Source organism: Neoarius graeffei, chromosome 27 (assembly GCF_027579695.1).
Source record: "Neoarius graeffei isolate fNeoGra1 chromosome 27, fNeoGra1.pri, whole genome shotgun sequence".
NCBI lineage: Eukaryota > Metazoa > Chordata > Actinopteri > Siluriformes > Ariidae > Neoarius > Neoarius graeffei.
In genome coordinates, this window is record NC_083595.1 from 312,009 (window position 1) to 332,411 (window position 20,403).

Consider the following 20,403-nt stretch of genomic DNA (forward strand, 5'->3'; position numbering starts at 1 on the left):
TGTTTTATTGAATCTGTTCTTACTTTTTCTTTTATCTGCTGGTTTGGGTTGCTGACACAGAAAAACAAGAACTGTATTTTTAACATTATCAGTCTCTGTAGCAAAATTGCCAATACTCCCCTGAACAATATCTCCACTCTCCATAAAATCAGGTCACTCGAAAAAGCACAGGCAATTTTAGCTGACCCCAGTCACCCCCGTTCTCAGAGTTCTCCCTTTTACCATCCGGACGCAGATTTGTTTTAAAAGGTTGTAGAACCAACAGATTCAAAAACTCATTTTTACCTGCTGTAACCATCCTTTTAAACACTTCTTGATGAATGTTTTTATTGTTCTAATTATTTATGGTTATGTCTCAATTGTGACTGTATTTATTGTTGGTGCGTGTTTTTTCTGCTGGCTGCAAAATCAATTGCCCTCAGGGGACATTAAAAATACCTTGAACCTTTCACCACCATGTCCATAAATGTATATTTGTAGTCACAGGTAACTTGAATATTTAAAGTATACCTGCCTTTCCTGTTAATGTAATCTGTAGAATTGGCTGAAGCTTGTTTTATCTCCATGTGTGTGCGCCATCTACAGCACCTAGACCAGAAGTGTCCAAACTGATCCATAAAGGGCCGTGTGGCTGCAGGTTTTCATTCCAGCCATGCAGCAGCACACCTGACTTGGCTCATTCAATCAACTGAACTGTCTTCACACAGTCAAATACTTGCAGCCACACCCACCCTTGATTAAAGGGTGGGTGTGTCAGTTGATTGAATAAGCCAAATCAGGTGTGCTGCTGCATGGCTGGAATGAAAACCTGCAGCCACACGGCCCTTTATGGATCAGTTTGGACACCCCTGACCTAGACACTGGGGGAGGCCGTGTGCTTGCTGAAATCCGTGCACAAGCTGTTGGACAGCAGTCGTATGTACTTAGGACCAAGATGCACAGTAATCGCTTTACACACTTCTCTGATTATTATGGAAACCATCGACCTAGAGAGCCCGAATGTATTTGCCATTTTCCGTATTCTACCCTCATCAGCTAAATAATATAGGGTGCAGGCTACTTTTGTTAATACACTGACTGGGCTCCGCATGACAGTTGTCTGGTCTTCAATGTAGGGATGCAGTAACTGCAAGCGAGAGCAGCAATGACCGCGACATTCGGAAGTTCTCGTGCCATTCCTCCGGGAGAACAACTTCATTTGTGAAGTTTAGCCACCAGGCAGCAGTTCGCCTGGGTCGGATCCAAAAGCGGCAGCGACGTTAGTAAGCAGCAAGCCTTTGTCTTGGTGGGAGGAAAAGTGCCTGAAAAACTGCGACCCTCCTCGCAGTTCTTCTCCTCTGCTCCTCATAAAGCAGTTGTAGTCCTATTTGCAAATGCAAACAAACCAAAAGTGTTTGCAAATATGTAAAAAGGACAACCACCCGTGTTGCATCCATGAGACCATCAAACCAAAATATTGAGCGCCTGACACAAATATTGTTCTGTGACGCATATCGTGACGTCGGGAAGAGTTTTCAGAAATCTCCACTTTGCCCGGAGTTTTCAAAGATATCCGTTTTCAGTGACTGAAACCTCCGTTTGTGTAATTGAGAGGTGCAACCACAAATAAATATGCGTCTTCATAGATATCCGGCTACATGTAAACGCACCATGAGAACGCGCGTCACTTTATAGCTCTGCGGAACACTGGGAGCTGTTTGAGATGCGCTATCCTGGGGTTTAATATTGAAGGCACGTTCACGCTGTCCCTCTTCTTCCTCGTCACCCGCTTCCTCCTTTTCATCACTTTGTTCGCACTGAACCCATTTTATAACGCCATCCAAGAAGTCTTTGTAAAACTGAAATTTTGGTTCGTACCAGTCTGTATGATCGGCCTCTCTTTCATAGTTCTCTTTTATCAATCTCTGTACTGATGCTTGCAAGTTATTAAACTCAACGAAAAATCCCTCAAATAACTTAATTTGTTTCTCAACAGTTTCTTTATCTTGGCCGGATTCAATAAGGCTGTTGATTTCGTTACGTTTATGTGTTAGAACACCAAGCTTCCCTCTGCGTGTTGCAATTAACTTAAACAGTTGTCGTTCATTTGAGAAATCCTGGTCTTCAGTCTCTTCCTCAGTCATATTGAAACTTAACTCAAAAGCTTTAAACACAAAAGTTCATTACTAACTTAAAAAGGTTGAACACAGCGCAGTAGGAAAGGCGAAAGGCAGTGCACGCACAGGCCGGTTCAGTTTGTAAAGTGCGCGCGGCAGCTCAAGTTCAAATGCGAGCACGGCGGCCCGTTCAGCAGTTCAGCCTTATTCTCACCAACCAGAAAAGTCAGTCAATCCTACAAGCACATAAATCCACATCCATGAACTCCTGACAAGTAATCCACAAGCTTGCGACAACGCAGCTTCCAATCTTCCAAGTATCCAAAGCAATATTCGAATTTCCAGTGCTGTCGCCCAAACTATCGCAACGCTTCCAAACTGTGGTTTTCCAACTTGCAGGAGATTTTCCTACTTCAGACTGGGTTTTCCAACTTTAGGCCAGTTTTTCAACGATGCAATGTCTTCTTATAAGACACTAGACGCCAGTCAGAGGTTTCAATAGTTGTTGTTTTATTCCAAATGTAAATTAAGTAGGAAACAAAATGGTTTTTAAAGTCCATGAAACTAAACTTCACGCAAAAGAAAACAATAAGCAAACAAGCGATTGAAAAACCGTGTGCCTGCTGGCGTCTCCAAGCGTCTAAACTTTCCATACACCCTTGAGCACTCACGCGCGCTCCGCTAATTAGCGCAGGTGAACCAATTAACCCTTTCATGTACCAGGCTCCACTTAAGGCCAAGACCAACATTTCGTCTCATTATCTCTAGCCACTTTATCCTGTTCTATAGGGTCGCAGGCAAGCTGGAGCCTATGTTGCAACAGAAGGCTTGGTTCATCTTAGAAATGGTCAATGCACAACATAGGGGATGGCGTACAAATCCCCAAGAATGTCACAAGAAACTAAATTGCTATAGAGCACAATTTTTTGACACTGAATTTTCCCAATTCAGTGATTATTCTTTTGAGTACAAATTCCAACTCTGGACCCAACAGAGACAACTATTTATTTATTTATTTATTTAAATTGTATCTGTCATTGGTCAAGGGGTTGGCTTGGGAAACAGAGAATTTTGAGGTCAAATATCACAATCATTGCTGATCAGTGGTGAAGGTTTTGGGTTAAGAAGCAGAACATTTAGAGTTTAAGAACGCAATTATGGCTAGTTAAGTGGTTAAGGTCAAGAATTAGAAGGTTTTGAGGTTAAAACAGCAATCATTGCTAGTAAAGGGGTCAAGGTATTGTACAACCCCAATTCCAAAAAAGTTGGGACAAAGTACAAATTGTAAATAAAAACGGAATGCAATGATGTGGAAGTTTCAAAATTCCATATTTTATTCAGAATAGAACATAGATGTATCAAATGTTTAAACTGAGAAAATGTATCATTTAAAGAGAAAAATTAGGTGATTTTAAATTTCATGACAACACCACATCTCAAAAAAGGTGGGACAAGGCCATGTTTACCACTGTGAGACATCCCCTTTTCTCTTTACAACAGTCTGTAAACGTCTGGGGACTGAGGAGACAAGTTGCTCAAGTTTAGGGATAGGAATGTTAACCCATTCTTATCTAATGTAGGATTCTAGTTGCTCAACTGACTTAGGTCTTTTTTGTCGTATCTTCCGTTTTATGATGCGCCAAATGTTTTCTATGGGTGAAAGATCTGGACTGCAGGCTGGCCAGTTCAGTATCTGGACCCTTCTTCTACGCAGCCATGATGCTGTAATTGATGCAGTATGTGGTTTGGCATTGTCATATTGGAAAATGCAAGGTCTTCCCTGAAAGAGACATTGTCTGGATGGGAGCATATGTTGCTCTAGAACCTGAATATACCTTTCAGCATTGATGGTGTCTTTCCAGATGTGTAAGCTGCCCATACCACACGCACTAATGCAACCCCATACCATCAGAGATGCAGGCTTCTGAACTGAGCGCTGATAACTTGGGTCGTCCTTCTCCTCTTTAATCCGAATGACACGGCGTCCCCGATTTCCATAAAGAACTTCAAATTTCAATTCATCTGACCACAGAACTGTTTTCCACTTTGCCACAGTCCATTTTAAATGAGCCTTGGCCCAGAGAAGACGTCTGGCTTCTGGATCATGTTTAGATACGGCTTCTTCTTTGAACTATAGAGTTTTAGCTGGCAACGGCGGATGGCACGGTGAATTGTGTTCACAGATAATGTTCTCTGGAAATATTCCTGAGCCCATTTTGTGATTTCCAATACAGAAGCATGCCTGTATGTGATGCAGTGCCGTCTAAGGGCCCGAAGATCACGGGCACCCGGTATGGTTTTCCGGCCTTGACCCTTACGCACAGAGATTCTTCCAGATTCTCTGAATCTTTTGATGATATTATGCACTGTAGATGATGATATGTTCAAACTCTTTGCAGTTTTACACTGTCGAACTCCTTTCTGATATTGCGCCACTATTTGTCGGCGCAGAATTAGAGGGATTGGTGATCCTCTTCCCATCTTTACTTCTGAGAGCCACTGACACTCCAAGATGCTCTTTTTATACCCAGTCATGTTAATGACCTATTGCCAATTGACCTAATGAGTTGCAATTTGGTCCTCCAGCTGTTCCTTTTTTATACCTTTAACTTTTCCAGCCTCTTATTGCCCCTGTCCCAACTTTTTTGAGATGTGTTGCTGTCATGAAATTTCAAATGAGCCAATATTTGGCATGAAATTTCAAAATGTCTCACTTTCGACATTGGATATGTTGTCTATGTTCTATTGTGAATACAATATCAGTTTTTGAGATTTGTAAATTATTGCATTCTGTTTTTATTTACAATTTGTACTTTGTCCCAACGTTTTTTGGAATCAGGTTGTACTTACTTTTTTTGGCAAAACAATGAATGATGCAATCTGAAGCCGGTATTGCAACATACATGACATCATGTTATTCCTGGAAGTCACTGATGATGCATTCATAAATCAACTGACATCACTGATGAACAAACTGGTCTTATATCAGCTCAAAAAAAAAAAATTCATACAGTGCTATGCACTCGAGATCAAGTCTTTGCTCGACAAGAGATGCTCCATTCCATGAATACAAGAGACAAGCTGCCAAAAACTAAATAAAATTGTTTTGTTTTTTGCAATTTGGTTCATAATACATTTTATTTATATAAACTTTTTGCTGATTTTCTAGTGTTACATAAAGAGAACAGGTGAAATATCATATGAACCGACCATAAACACATGAAGAGACCGAGTTTTACAATTTATATTTAAAACATTACGATCTACACAATGTACATAAGTATAAAATTCAAATTCTTAAATATCTTGGAAACCATAGCCAATCAGCTGATTTACTGTCACTTCTAATTTAACACACCAAATTTCATAATAGCCAATTTCATCTCTGAAGCAGACAACTTCTGAAAAATTGTTGACCAGTGTAACATGAACAATAAAGTTCAAAGTACAGGTCATTTTCAGTCAAAACTGTAATAACCATATTTAATTTGACAACTTTAAAACATGCAATGTCTCCGAGTTAGTGCACTTGAAGGTCTTAAATGTAACTAAACCAGCAAACATCTTTCCACACTGAGCAGTGATGCGGCTTCTCTCCTGCGTGAACGTGCTGGTGTTGCTGGAGATCACACTGATGAGTAAAACTCTTTCCACACTGTGAGCAGTGATGCGGCTTCTCTCCTGTGTGAATGCGCTGGTGTTGTTGGAGATAACTCCGACGAATAAAACTCTTTCCACACTGTGAGCAGTGATACGGCTTCTCTCCTGTGTGAATGCGCTGGTGTTGTTGGAGATGACTCTGACGAATAAAACTCTTTCCACACTGTGAACAGTGATACGGCTTCTCTCCTGTGTGAATGCGCTGGTGTGTTTGGAAGTGACTCTGCTGAGTAAAACTCTTCCCACACTGTGAGCAGTGATACGGTTTCTCTCCTGTGTGAATGCGCTGGTGTGTTTGGAGATCACTCTGACGAGTAAAACTCTTCCCACACAGTGAGCAGTGATACGGCTTCTCTCCTGTGTGAATGCGCTGGTGTGTTTGGAGATCACTCTGACGAGTAAAACTCTTCCCACACTGTGAGCAGTGATACGGCTTCTCTCCTGTGTGAATGCGCTGGTGTTGTTGGAGATGACTCTGACGAGTAAAACTCTTCCCACACTGTGAGCAGTGAAACGGCTTCTCTCCTGTGTGAATGCGCTGGTGTTGTTGGAGATGACTCTGACGAGTAAAACTCTTTCCACACTGTGAGCAGTGATACGGCTTCTCTCCTGTGTGAATGCGCTGGTGTGTTTGGAGATTACTCTGATGAGTAAAACTCTTCCCACACTGTGAGCAGTTATACGGCTTCTCTTCTGTGTGAATGCGCTGGTGTATTTGGACATGACTCTGACGAGTAAAACTCTTCCCACACTGTGAGCAGTTATACGGCTTCTCTCCTGTGTGAATGCGCTGGTGTCGTTGGAGATCACTCTGACTAGTAAAATTCTTCCCACACTGTGAGCAGTGATACGGCTTCTCTCCTGTGTGAACGCGCTGTTGTGTGTTGAGAGCACTCTGGTAAGTAAAACGCTTTCCACAATCTGAGCAGTGGTGAAGTTCCTTCTGTATATCATTATGGGAGGTATCAGAATGGATAATATCAGTTGATGTTGGTTGACGACTGCAGCATTTGGAGGGGATCTGAAGCTTATATTTAATCTCTCCTGATTCTCGCAGTCTCACGTACTCTTCATAGTGGCATCTCTGGATATGCTTGTCAAGGTAAATTGGAGATGTATCGGAACGAGGGCATGTGGAGCATGACAAGACTTGCAGCAGAGCGTTCTTTACTTCTGGAGAAATGAAAGGACAAAAATAAATTGAACATGAAATGCAACAAGATTATAAAATATAACAACACTAACCCAATGTAAGGAGTGCTTTTACTGAAAATCAAGATTCTACATGAATTGAGACTGAGAGAAAAACAAAAGGTTGCGGACTAAGATATAGCAGCCTCTAGCTTGGAATACTGGGAGATTCAATAAGGTCCTGGAACAGCAGCTATGCGCAGCATTGGCCATAGCCCCGTGGGTCTGAGCGACCAAAGGGGAGTTGTTGGTTCCTGTTGGACATCATGTCAAGTCTGGGTAATGGCAAGCCTAGCCTTATTTACATCTCATCCAGGATTGAGAAGGAAACTCAGCCCTCACATTCAAGGTTCTGAAAGATCCAAAAATGGGCTTTATTTATCAAACTGGATATGGATAGATTTATTTGCAAATAGTTTCTAGTAGCATTTACACAAGCAAATATGTATTTTCTATCTGGATTTTTATATGGATTAGGTTGTCAAGTTTAAAACTCTTATTAATTTCAATTACACACAAATTTCATGAAATTAAGTTTTGTGGGATTTTGTGAAGCCCCATGATTCATATTAATGTAATTGATGAAAGCAAGCCAACATCCATAAATTAAGACATAGTCATTTAATTTAAATGTAGATGTATTTTAAAAAAAGGACGTATAGAAGGTAAAAGAAAGAGAGGTAGACCTAGGAAAGCCTTCACAGACGACCTGACGTTGGTGACAAGAAAGAAGATCATTGACCTGCTGCACTTGGCTGCTGATTGTAGTGCTTTCAGATTAGTGGTCGCCAACGTCAGATGCTGACATGGCACTTTACGACGATTAAAAAAAAAAAAAAGGGACACACTGCATCGGTTCAGATGGCATTCAAGTAGGTCTGCAGCAGTAGGAATTTCCTTACTGCAGTATTTTAAGAATGCCATGGTGTGGTTTGTAGAAATAAAGCAGCCAAACCGCCATGTGTTTAATTGTTCATTAATTCAATCGGACGCTATTTGTTCCTTAACATGTTGAAGTTCTTCAGCTGCAAGAGTTTAAAGTGCATATCCTGGACCAATTTCATTTTTTTTTAAATGAAACTATGTCCCTTTACACACTCATCGAGAAGGGTAATTTTGCACAAGGCCATCTATCGACAGCAGAAAAAAATAAAATAAAATGTCTCATCTTGTCTCGTCCGCTTATCCGGGGCCGGGTCGCGGAGGCAGCAGTTTGAGCATGGAAGCCCAAACTTCCTTTTCCTCAGACACCTCGGCCAGCTCCTCGGGAAGAACACCGAGGCGTTCCCAGGCCAGCTGAGAGACACAGTCCCTCCAGCATGTCCTGGGTCTTCCCCGGGGCCTCCTCCCGGGGGGACATGCCTGGAACACCTCCCCAGGGAGGCGTCCAGGAGGCATCCGAAAGAGATGCCCGAGCCAGCTCAGCTGATTCCTCTCGATGTGGAGGAGCAGCGGCTCTACTCCGAGCTCCTCCCGAGTGACTGTGCTTCTCACCCTAAGGGAGCGCCCAGCCACCCTGCGAAGGAAACTCATTTCGGCCGCTTGTATCCGCGATCTTGTTCTTTTGGTCATTACCCAAAGCTCATGACCATAGGTGAGAATCGGAACGTAGATCGACTGGTAAATCGAGAGCTTCGCCTTTTGGCTCATCTCCTTCACCACGATGGACCGGTAAAGCGACCGCATCACTGCAGAAGCTGCACCGATCCGCCTGTCAATCTCACGCTCCATCCTTTCCTCACTTGTGAACAAGATCCCGAGATACTTAAACTCCTCCACTTGAGGCAGGACTTCTCCACCAACCTGGAGAGGGCAAGCCACCCTTTTCCGGTCAAGAACCATGGCCTCAGACTTGGAGGTGCTGAGTCTCATCCCAGCCGCTTCACACTCGACTGCAAACCGCCCCAGTGCATGCTGAAGGTCCTGGTTTGAAGAAGCCAACAGGACCTCATCATCCGCAAAAAGCAGAGATGAAATCCTGTGGTTCCCAAACAGGATTCCTTCCGGCCCCTGGCTGCGCCTAGAAAATCCGTCCATAAAAATTATGAACAGAAACGGTGACAAAGGGCAGCCCTGCCGGAGTCCAACATACACTGGGAACAGGTCTGACTTACTGCCGGCAATGCGAACCAGACTCCTGATCCTTTCGTATAGGGACCGGACAACCCTTAGCAAAGAGCCCCAAACCCCATACTCCCGAAGCACCCCGCACAGAATACCATGAGGGACACTGTCGAATGCCTTCTCCAGATCCACAAGGCATATGTGGACTGGTTGGGCAAACTCCCATGAACCCTCGAGCAACCTATGAAGGGTATAGAGCGAGTCCAGTGTTCCGCGATGTAGGTGTAATTAAGGATTTGTGTATTTAAGATTTGGATAAGTGATCAATCTTTAATAATTACATAAAATCAGTCTCATTTGGATCGTTGAAGTGAATCATTCAATGAATCGAATCAAGGAATCATTTAATGAATCCGTGAATCATTTAGTGAATCGTTCAATGGATCATTTGGTGAACCGTTCAATGAATCATTTAGTGAATCATTTAATGAATCATACCATTAATCCTGGATAAATTACCAAACAGCTAGATTATGGTATCTTATCAAATTATTATTGATCACTTACCATATTACAAATTGTCTACACCTTCCTTGAATTCTTTTGACTGGGCCACTTCAGAATATCGAACAGCAGATGAGTACACACACAGCATTGATAATAAATGAATTTATTATACAAAGATAAAAATAATAATCAATATATACAAGCAGTGAGGTGTGTATATATGTGAGGGTTTGTGTGGTGTGTGTGTGTGTGTGTGTGTGTGTGTGTTAGGCCCCTAGCCCTGAGCCAAGGTGTGTGTGTATGAGGGAGCTATAAAATTTGGAATGTTCTTATCTGACGTTTTGGTATGTTCGTGTGTGCGCGCGTGCGTGTCCGTGCCAGGACGAGCCAGAGTGTCCTATCTGCAATCTTGGAGGAGGGGACCCCTCAGGATTTAGTGAGCACGCGTTTTCTCAGTAACAAAGAAATTCCACACTCATAACATTATCAAACTCACTGAAATCTTAATAAGGTCAAAATATGAGTGAGTTAAATGCAATTAGAATGTTAGGAGAGAGAGAGAGAGAGAGAGAGAGAGAGAGAGAGAGAGATGCACAAACTTATGGATTAACCAATTTTAAATCAATAATACCAAATAATAGAAAATCAACAATAATACACAGTGTGCACACTTATTCCTTAATATAATTTCACACTTAGTGAATTAATTTACTGATTAGACTAACATTATTTTTGCCCAGTGCCTTTCCTTACTGCAAACTTTCGTCTTCTGTAGAAAGCAGAGTCTCTTCCGTGGAAATGACAGGCAGGCTGGAGATTGCACTTCGGAGAGACAGAGAGAGAGCGAGCGGTTGCTCTGAAGTTTTCTTTGAAGATCTTCGTAGCTCGTGAGAAGAAAGTTCTGATCAGACAGGTTAGGACGGTCCAGCCGCTCCCAACACCAATAAAACTGCCTTTTGGTTGCAGTCTAGTACGTACTAAAAGAATGACTGAGAAAACCGGTTTATAACTCACTTGAGTTAAAAGCGCGCGTGTTTCCTGGAGTCCACCGTGATCAAGGGTGGATAGAAGGAGGAGAACGTTCTAAAACGTGTCTCTTGCAGGAAAGAGTTGTGGTTTCGGACGGTCCGATGGTGAGTGTCCCTCTATGGTCTGTCCTCCGCTGAGTTCAGACACCAGAGACAAAGAAAAATGGAGTTTCCAAGTCTCTTATGTGAAACCTGAGGAATGATGTACGTGATCCCGCCCAGGCGTGACGTAGTCAAAGCGGAAGTGTAGTTCTTAGACACAAGATGGCGGCATGATACCTACAGCGACCAGGACGAAAACAGCTTTGTTCCTCCTGCAGCCAAGGTTCGGCTATTGGCCGAGTTCTCCTCTCTGGAAACCTTCCCAGGGAGGCTGAGAAGTGTGATTCCCCTATAATTGGAGCACACCCACCAGTCCCCTTTCTTAAAAAGAAGGACCACCACCCCAGTCTGCCACACCAGAGGCACTGTCCCCAACCGCCACGCGATGTTGCAGAGGCATGTCAGCCCCACAACATCCAGAGACTTGAGATACTCAGGGCGGATCTCATCCACCCCCGTTGTCTTACCACTGAGGAGCTTGCAAACCACCTCAGTGACTTCGGCTTGGGTAATGGACAAGTCCACCTCTGAGTCATCAGCCTCCACTTCCTCAATGGAAGACATGACGGTGGGTTTGAGGAGATCCTCAAAGTATTCCTTCCACCGCCCGACAATGTCCCCAGTTGAGGTCAACAGCTCCCCACCCGCACCGTAAACAATGTTGGCAGAGTACTGCTTCCCCCTCCTGAGGCGCCGGACGGTTTGCCAGAATTTCTTCGAGGCCGACCGATAGTCCTCTTCCATGGCTTCACTGAACTCCTCCCAGTTCCAAGTTTTTGCCTCCGCCTGGCCTGCCGATACCCATCAGCTGCCTCAGGAGTCCCGGAGGCCAACATGGCCCGATAGGACTCCTTCAGCTAGACGACATCCCTTACTTCCGGTGTCCACCACCGGGTTCGGGGATTCCCGCCACAACAGGCACTGGAGACCTTGCGGCCACAACTCCGAACAGCCGCGTCTACAATAGAGGACATGGTCCACTCAGACTCAATGTCCCCCGCCTCCCTTGGAAGCTGGGAGTTAAAGACCTCCCCGATAGAATGCTCGGCCAGATGTTCCCAGCAGACCCTCATCATATGTTTGGGCCTGCCAGGTCTGTCCAGCTTCCTCCTCCGCCGGTGGATCCAACTCAACACCAGGTGGTGATCAGTTGACAGCTCAGCCCCTCTCTTCACCCGAGTGTCCAAGACATAGGGCCGGAGATCAGATTAAACGACAACAAAGTCGATCATTGACCTCCGACCTAAGGTGTCCTGGTGCCACGTGCACTTATGGACACCCCTATGCTCGAACATGGTGTTAGTTATGGACAAACCGTGACTAGCACAAAAATCCAATAACAAAAAACACCACTCGGGTTCAGATTGGGGAGGCCATTCCTCCCAATCACGCTCCTCCAGGTGTCACTGTCGTCGCCCACGTGAGCATTGAAGTCCCCCAGTAGAACAATGGAGTCCCCAGTCTGAACACCTCTCAGTACCTCTCCCAGGGACTCCAAGAAGGCCGGATACTCTATACTGCTATTCGGCCCGTAGGCACAAACGACAGCAAGAGCCCTCTCCCCGATCTGAAGGCGCAGAGAGGCGACCCTCTCATTCACTGGGGTAAACTCCAACACATGGCGACTGAGCTGGGGAGCTACAAGCAAGCCCACACCAGCCCGCCGCCGCTCACCATGGGTGACTCCAGAGAAGTGGAGAGTGTCCAGCCTCTCTCGAGGAGCTGGGTTCCGGAGCCCAAGCTGTGCATGGAGGTGAGCCCGACTATCTCTAGCCGGTACCTCTCAACCTCCCGCACAAGCTCAGGCTCTTTCCCCCCCAGCGAAGTGACATTCCATGTCCCAACAGCTAGCCACTGTGTTCAGGGATCAGGTCGTCAAGGCCCCTGCCTTCGACTGCCGCCCAATTCACACCGCACCGGCCCCCTACGGCTACCTCTGTGGGTGGTGAACCCACAGGAGGTCGGGCCCACGTCACCGCTTCGGGCTGAGCCCGGCCGGGCCCCATGAGCAAAGGCCCGGCCACCAAGCGCTCGCATACGAGCCCCAACCCCGGGCCTGACTCCAGGGTGGGGCCCCGGCTGCGCCATGCCGGGCAACATCATGGTCCTTGATTTTATTTTATCCATAAGGGTTTTGATGAACTGCTCTTGGTCTGGCCTGTCACCAAGGACCTGTCTGCCTTGGGAGACCCTAACAGGGGCGTAATGCCCCCGACAACATAGCTCCTAGGATCATTCAAGCACACAAACCCCTCCACCGCAATAAGGTGGCAGTTCTAGGAAGGGAAAAAATAAAACGCATCTGGAAAAATCCCAAGGGAGTCTGGAGCGAGATTCGTGACGTTACCTGTGGAAGCACCAGCAGGCTACGAGAGCTTGCACGGTTTCAGTGCACAGTCTGTGCGAGTGTGTGTGTGCCTTGCACAAAGCGCTCCCATTTCTCTCTCCTTGTCCGGTCTTTTGGAAAACGACGAGTACTAATCCCATCATGATTGGTGTTGCTACACCCTCCTACGATACATCTGTTAATCATTTTAATAATTACGTGATAACGTTGAAGAAATTTGCAGAAAACCACCAGGTCGTTTTCTCATAAACAAACCAGCGCTGACGTAGGATTGAGAGGGAGGCATCCCACACGCGACGTCACGAAAATCAATGTTTGGCGGGAAATCTAAATGCCTAGTTTTTTCCAGAGGTGGACCAATTCACCTCAAATGGCTTGATTTCCAACTGAATTTTTCTGGTATTGTGCAAGGCAAAAAAAATTGCACAAAATGCAAACTGTGGCAGATATTTGACCAAAGTTTAATATAAAATAGGAGAATTCCATTGATCTTGCTCCTGAATTTACCAGTGATATGCACTTTAAGGAGCTAAAATTTAACATACTTAAAAAGATAAGTTCTCCATGGTATGACTCTTGTGGAATTATTGAATTCCATAAAAATACTAAAATTGTTATTGCTTGTTAAATTGCTTGATAATATAACCATCACATATGCTCCTGAAATTAAGCAAACGTGTTGCAATTGATTTTTATAATGGTTGATGGGTTTGACTGACAGCTGCATTATCCAATTAACAACTTCGCTTGGTTCAGAGACACTGCATGTTTTTTTTTCAACTAACTTCTTTCCAGCCAGCTGGTTATATTGCACTGAAGGTATTATAATGATGCCCCCCCCAGTGTTTCTGTAATATGGGGAGGTCTGACATTATCCTATATTATGTGTTTGCTGTGACAGGGCATTCCCCCCCCAATTTTCTCCCTACTTTAGCCATGGCCAATTCCCACCCATCAGACTCCTCTCCAGTATCACATAACAGCTACCAACCAGGGAGGGCTATCATGTGCTTCCTCCAAGACAAGAAACACCAGTTGACCACGTTTTACTCATACAATGTCAGGGGGCTGCAAAGCACACTCGGACGAAAGCCCAATCCACTTACTTCCTTTTAAATGTGCTCTCACACACCCATGACTGGCCAGTGTAACTGACAGGGCAGAGAAGAGAGAGCATGCCATCTCTCCCTCCCGGAAAGCCCAGACAATTTTGCTCTCTTGAGCTCCCAACCACAGATGATTGTGGCGTCATCAGGATTTGAAAGTGGCAATATCTGGATGATGGGGAGGATGACGGGGACAACACTTTTCTGCTGTGCCACTCAGGATCCACAGGGCACACATTTTACGCTACTTCTGGTTAAACTGGGCATGATGAATAAAACTACAACAATATCTTGTGGTTTACTATATACAGTGGTGCTTGAAAGTTTGTGAACCTTTTAGAATTTTCTATATTTCTGCATAAATATGACCTAATACATCATCAGATTTTCACACAAGTCCTAAAAGTAGATAAAGAGGACCCAGTTAAACAAATGAGACAACAATATTATACTTGGTCATTTATTTATTGAGGAAAGTGATCCAATATTACATATCTGAGTGGCAAAAGTATGTGAACCTCTAGGATTAGCAGTTAATTTGAAGGTGAAATTAGAGTCAGGTGTTTTTTTTTTTAATTTATTTGCTAACAAATACAAACAAATACAAAGTAAAAAGGACAGAATGAAACAAATCAATACATACACGACATACAACAGAAGCACTGACGTAACTAACAACAATTTCAAAGGCTGGACAATACTACTAATATGTTAACAAAGAGATGTAACAGAACACATGGAGACAAATTCGACAAAGATAAACAAGAGCTATATTGCTGTATAGGGGAGGATGGGTGGGGTTGATTAGGGGTAATGAATGTGCATATGAGATAGAGGAGGGTAGGTGGGGGGGATTTGGAGGGGTTTTGGGCCTTGAATTATGGGTGGAGGGACAGTGTGTATATGTTGGGGGGGAGCGGGATATGTGAAAGTAAGCACGTGTGTGTGTGTGTGTGTGTGTGTGTGTGTGTGTGTGTGTGTGAGTGTATATAAGCAGTGCTGGTCTGTGTCGGGCCAGGAAGAAGGAAACTGGATCATGATGAAGGAGAGGGGGGAGGGGGAGTATTATTTTATTTGCTAATCATTTGTGTTAGTAAATTTTTTATAGATAGAAATTCTAAAAATAATAGTTATTTAATAGTTAATTATGATGACTACCTGAGCACATGTTATGGCTATGGTGCCAGCCCCCCCTGCCCAAGTTAAATCATGATGGGACGACAGAGGGGAGGGGGAGGTACTGCATGAGGCAGGGCTCCGGGCCCTGATGCCCCATACACCGACACCAGCCCCCCCATAGCCCCTGCACAACACGCCCTACCTATCCTATATATGACTGTATATGACAAGAATGTGTGCCTTCTCTAAAATGTACTGCATTAAAAGAAGAGATGTATTTGCATTAAAAGAGGCAAGGAGTGCAGCGAAGCACCTGCAGAGGTTTCCCACATGCACTTCCCACTCCCCTACCCTAGTCTATCATGTTGTTCTTATTGAAGGTGGACAAATGGTGTGTGCTTCCTAATGTGTAGAGCATTTAAAAGAGGATAAGGCGCGCTGTGCAATACCAAGACTAGGCAGGTATCAGAGTGCATGCGTGGGGTGGGAGGGGTGCCGAGAAAACCTCGGGACCCTGACCCGGAGGGGAACCCTGACCCATCAACCCTCCCAATGGCACCAACCAACGCCAGACCCACCTGACAGCCAGACAGGATGGGGCTGACCACGCCATCCCAGAAGCCCAGGTATAACAAGAGTAGATGAAGTGGGGGAGGGAAGACGGTAGCAGAGGGAGGGAGGGAGTGGTGGGAAAAATTAATAAATGAAGTACATAAACAAACAGAGATAAGAGATTCCAGCTTCCATCCTCCCTTTCCTAATATGTATGGCTAAGTATTAACGATTATGGAAGGATATTTGAGTGTGGCGTTGGGACTGGATCTCAGGCACAGAGGGCCAGGTCAAGTCTGTAAAAAGGTGAGGTAAGATGACCAAGGGGAGTGTGTATTCCGAGTATGGAGTAAGTTGGGAGAGGTAGGATTGTCTAATGATATATAATCTGCTAGCAGGTTTTTCCAATGGGTAATGTGGATTGAGTTCTAGTTCATGAGGATTGTTTTCTTGGCGACAGTTAGTGCTACCAGAAGAAATTTATTGTCTGTGGTGTTAAGGTTGGTTGAAGATGTATCTCCTAGTATGCAGAGGGAAGGAGTTGCTGGGATGTGATGGCCAAGGATAGAGGTGAGTGAGTCTGTGACTTTTATCCAGAACCTATGGATTGGGGTGCAATGCCAGACAGCGTGGATGTATGTGTCCGGGGTGTTTAGTATGCAGTGGGAACACGTGTCGGAGCCAAAACCCATTCTTGCCAGTTTCTGTGCAGTGTAGTGAAATCTGTGGAGTACCTTGTACTGTATTAGTTGAAGATTGGCATTTTTAGTCATTAGATAGATATTTTTGCAGATTTGGGTCCAGAAGCCGGCATCAGGAGTAATGGACAGGTCTGATTCCCAATTGTGGTATGGAAGGCTTAAAGTTTTTTCGGATTGTGATATAATTTTGTATATTTTGGAAAGGATTTTTTGAGGGGAGGGTATGTTAATCAGTTCCAAGATTTGTGGGGGGGATGTCTAAATTAGGTATCTGAATATTCCATTTTGCTTGAATAGTTGATTTAATTTGAAGATACTGTAAGAAGTGTTTACCCTCAATGCCATGCTTCTGGACCAAATAGGGAAAAGAGACCAGTCTATTGTCTTGGATGATATGATGAAGATGAGTGATACCCTTGCCTATCCATGTGAGAAAGTTGAGTGGTTTTTTATTGATGGTGAAATCAGGATTATTCCAGATAGGGGTGTGATTTGATAGTGTCAGAGGCGAATTAGTAAGGTCGTAAAACTTCCACCAAGCTGTCAGACTTGATGCTATGGTTGGAGCTTTGAAAGATGGATGCTTTTTGACTGACTGGCTGCAGAAAGGTAAGTCTGAGATCTGAATATCCTTGCAAATGGTTTGTTCTAGGTCTAACCAGGTGAATTCAAGTGAAGTGGGATGTATCCATTTGTAAATGTATTGAAGCTGGTTGGCCAGTGCATAATGATAGAAGTGTGGCGCCTCTAGACCACCTAGTATTTTAGGTTTTTGAAGTGTGGTCAGTTTGATTCTTGGTGTCTTGTTTTTCCAATAGAATTTGATGATTGTAGAGTCTAGTGATTTAAACCAGGATTGGGTAGGCTGAATAGGAATCATTGAAAGTAAATAGTTAACTTTGGGTAAAACTGTCATTTTGATAACTGATATCCTGCCCATGATGGATAGTGGAAGGTTCATCCAGCGCTGGAGGTCATCAGTTATTGAACTGAGTAGGGGGGTGAAATTTAGACCAAACAAGTCTGACAGCTTGGGGGAAACCCTTATCCCCAGGTATGTGATATGATTGGTACATAGAGGAATAGGTGATGAGTGGGCCGACACATCCCAGCTGTTGGAATGTAATGGGAGGATTGCAGATTTGTTCCAGTTGATAGAATATTCAGAAATGTTGGAGAATGTGTTGATCAGTTCAATAGTTTCGTGTACAGATGTTGGGGGATTTTGTAAGAAAAGTAAGATATCATCAGCATAGAGACTAATTTTGTGATGTAAATTTGGAGTTTGAACTCCCTTGATGAGGGAATTCTGTCGGATGGCGGCGGCTAAAGGTTCAATGAAGATGGTAAATAGTGAAGGAGAGAGTGGGCATCTGGAATTTCCTGTTCTCCACATTAGGGAGGTTTGGTTTTGGGGAATCCTTCATTAATTGGATCAAAATTCTATACACATCACCTTCAGCCACAGTAATCACCAATGGACTAACATCACGTAGTTTCGCTTTGCACCGGGGGACTAGAGTCAGGTGTTTTCAATCAATGGGATGACAATCAGGTGTGAGTGGGCACCCTGTTTTATTTAAAAAACGAATATATTAAAGTCTGATCTTCACAACACATATTTGTGGAAGTGTATCATGGCATGAACAAAGGAGATTTCTGAGGACCTCAGAAAAAGCGTTGTTGATGCTCATCAGGCTGGAAAAGGTTACAAAACCGTCTCTAAAGAGTTTGGACTCCACCAATCCACAGTCAGACAGATTGTGTACAAGTAGAGGAAATTCAAGACCATTGTTACCCTCCCCAGGAGTGATCAACCAACAGAGATCACTCCAAGAGCAAGGCGTGTAATAGTCGGCGAAGTCACAAAGGACCCCAGAGTAACTTCTACGCAACTGAAGGCCTCTCTCACATCAGCTAATGTTACTGTTCATGAGTCCACCATCAGGAGAACACTGAACAACAATGGTGTGCATGGTAGGGTTGCAAGGAGAAAGCCATTGCTCTCCAAAAAGAACATTGCTGCTCGTCTGCAGTTTGCTAAAGATCATGTGGACAAGCCAGAAGGCTATTGGAAAAATGTATTGTGGATGGATGAGACCAAAATAGAACATTTTGGTTTAAATGAGAAGCGTTATGTTTGGAGAAAGGAAAACACTGTATTCCAGCATAAGAACCTTATCCCATCTGTGAAACATGGTGGTGGTACTATCATGGTTTGGGCCTGTTTTGATGCATCTGGGCCAGGACGGCTTGCCATCATTGATGGAACAATGAATTCTGAATTATACCAGTGAATTCTAAAGGAAAATGTCAGGACATCTGTCCATGAACTGAATCTCAAGAGAAGGTGGGTCATGCAGCAAGACAATGACCCTAAGCACACAAGTTGTTCTACCAAAGAATGGTTAAAGAAGAATGTTTAATGTTTTGGAATGGCCAAGTCAAAGTCCTGACCTTAATCCAATCAAAATGTTGTGGAAGGACCTGAAGCGAGCAGTTCATGTGAGGAAACCCACCAACATCCCAGAGTTGAAGCTGTTCTGTATGGACGAATGGGCTAAAATTCCTCCAAGCCGGTGTGCAGGACTGATCAACAGTTATCAGAAACGTTTAATTGCAGTTATTGCTGCACAAGGGGGTCACACCAGATACTGAAAGCAAAGGTTCACATATTTTTGCCACTCACAGATATGTAATATTGGATCATTTTCCTCAATAAATAAATGACCAAGTATAATATTTTTGTCTCATTTGTTTAACTGGGTTCTCTTTATCTACTTTTAGGACTTGTGTGAAAATCTGATGTTGTTTTACATCATATTTATGCAGAAATATAGAAAATTCTAAAGGGTTCACAAACTTTCAAGCATCACTGTAGTCAGTTTCGCAATAGCAAGATATGCAGTGGGTGGACTTCACGTGTCTCAAAGGAAGCTGATAGACTTCACCCTCTCTGGTTGGTCACGGTCATATGATCGAGAAGACCTACCTGGTTGGTGGAACAGGCCAAAATGAGTTTTCTGGGGAATGCTCTAGTTATTGCAGACTGCATTGTGCAACAGCTTTCATCCCAGAAACACTGGTAGGCTCAGAAACGTCACGAAATGATACAGAAAATAACCTCTATAACCTCTTAGACAAAAGTAACACCTTGCTGTGTGGTTGTTCCTGTAGGTGCAGGACTGAGTTCTTTGGTGTACTCCTCTTCATACCACACCAAGAGCTCCTGTCCTGGGTTAATGGATCGACAGCAACGATACAGAATTCCCCCTTGATACTCAAATGCCACAAGATTCTGTTCTTCTTCATTACGGGCACAATTCACATACCTAAAAGAGTGAGGCAACGTTTCAGAAAAAGGTAAAAATCAGATCAGAGTTACAGACTTGGAGAAAGCATGGTGGAGATATCAATGACATGAAGATAAAGTTCTTCCAACAAATGAGGAGCTGTAAAATCCAATCACTAAAACGACCCAACAGCTGGTGTACTGCTCACCTCATCCAATTCACATGCGTCTCTCTTTTGGCATCGATGTATTCTTCACACTGCATGCTCCTGTATACCTGTAGAAAAATACCACATTTACATTTTTTTTTTTACACGAAATCAAAATATGGCTTTAAATGGGGGTTTACAGAAACAAGAACAATGGCTCATGCCAATATTATTAAGCCTCATGAAGGCTGAATTAAACGTTTTTGACTGTATCGTAAGATTCACAAAACAGCTGACAAGCTCCGAGATGAATTTAGTAACTATAGGAAAATGCAGGCAAGGCTTTATCAGAATTTAGGCAAAGGAAAGGTTTCTCATAAAAGGCTTTACTTCTGACATGGCAAAGCTGTGCTGTGAATCAGACCTCTCTGATAAATATCTGTCCCTTGTGTTTTGGTCTCTAAACAGACAGCTACAAAAATACACAAC

General features: G+C 43.8%; 1 protein-coding gene across 1 annotated transcript; it reads right to left on the reverse strand.

Moving 5' to 3' along the window:
* Window positions 1–5,277: 5,277 nt before the first annotated feature.
* Window positions 5,278–20,036, reverse strand: LOC132874729 (zinc finger protein 501-like). Its single transcript, XM_060911107.1, has 3 exons — window positions 19,975–20,036; window positions 19,627–19,805; window positions 5,278–6,929 (listed from the first exon to the last, which is right to left on the reverse strand). Exons 1-3 carry the CDS (start codon window positions 20,028–20,030, stop codon window positions 5,635–5,637), a joined length of 1,530 nt encoding a protein of 509 aa, XP_060767090.1. The 5' UTR covers window positions 20,031–20,036; the 3' UTR covers window positions 5,278–5,634.
* Between the last annotated feature and the right edge of the window lie 367 nt (window positions 20,037–20,403).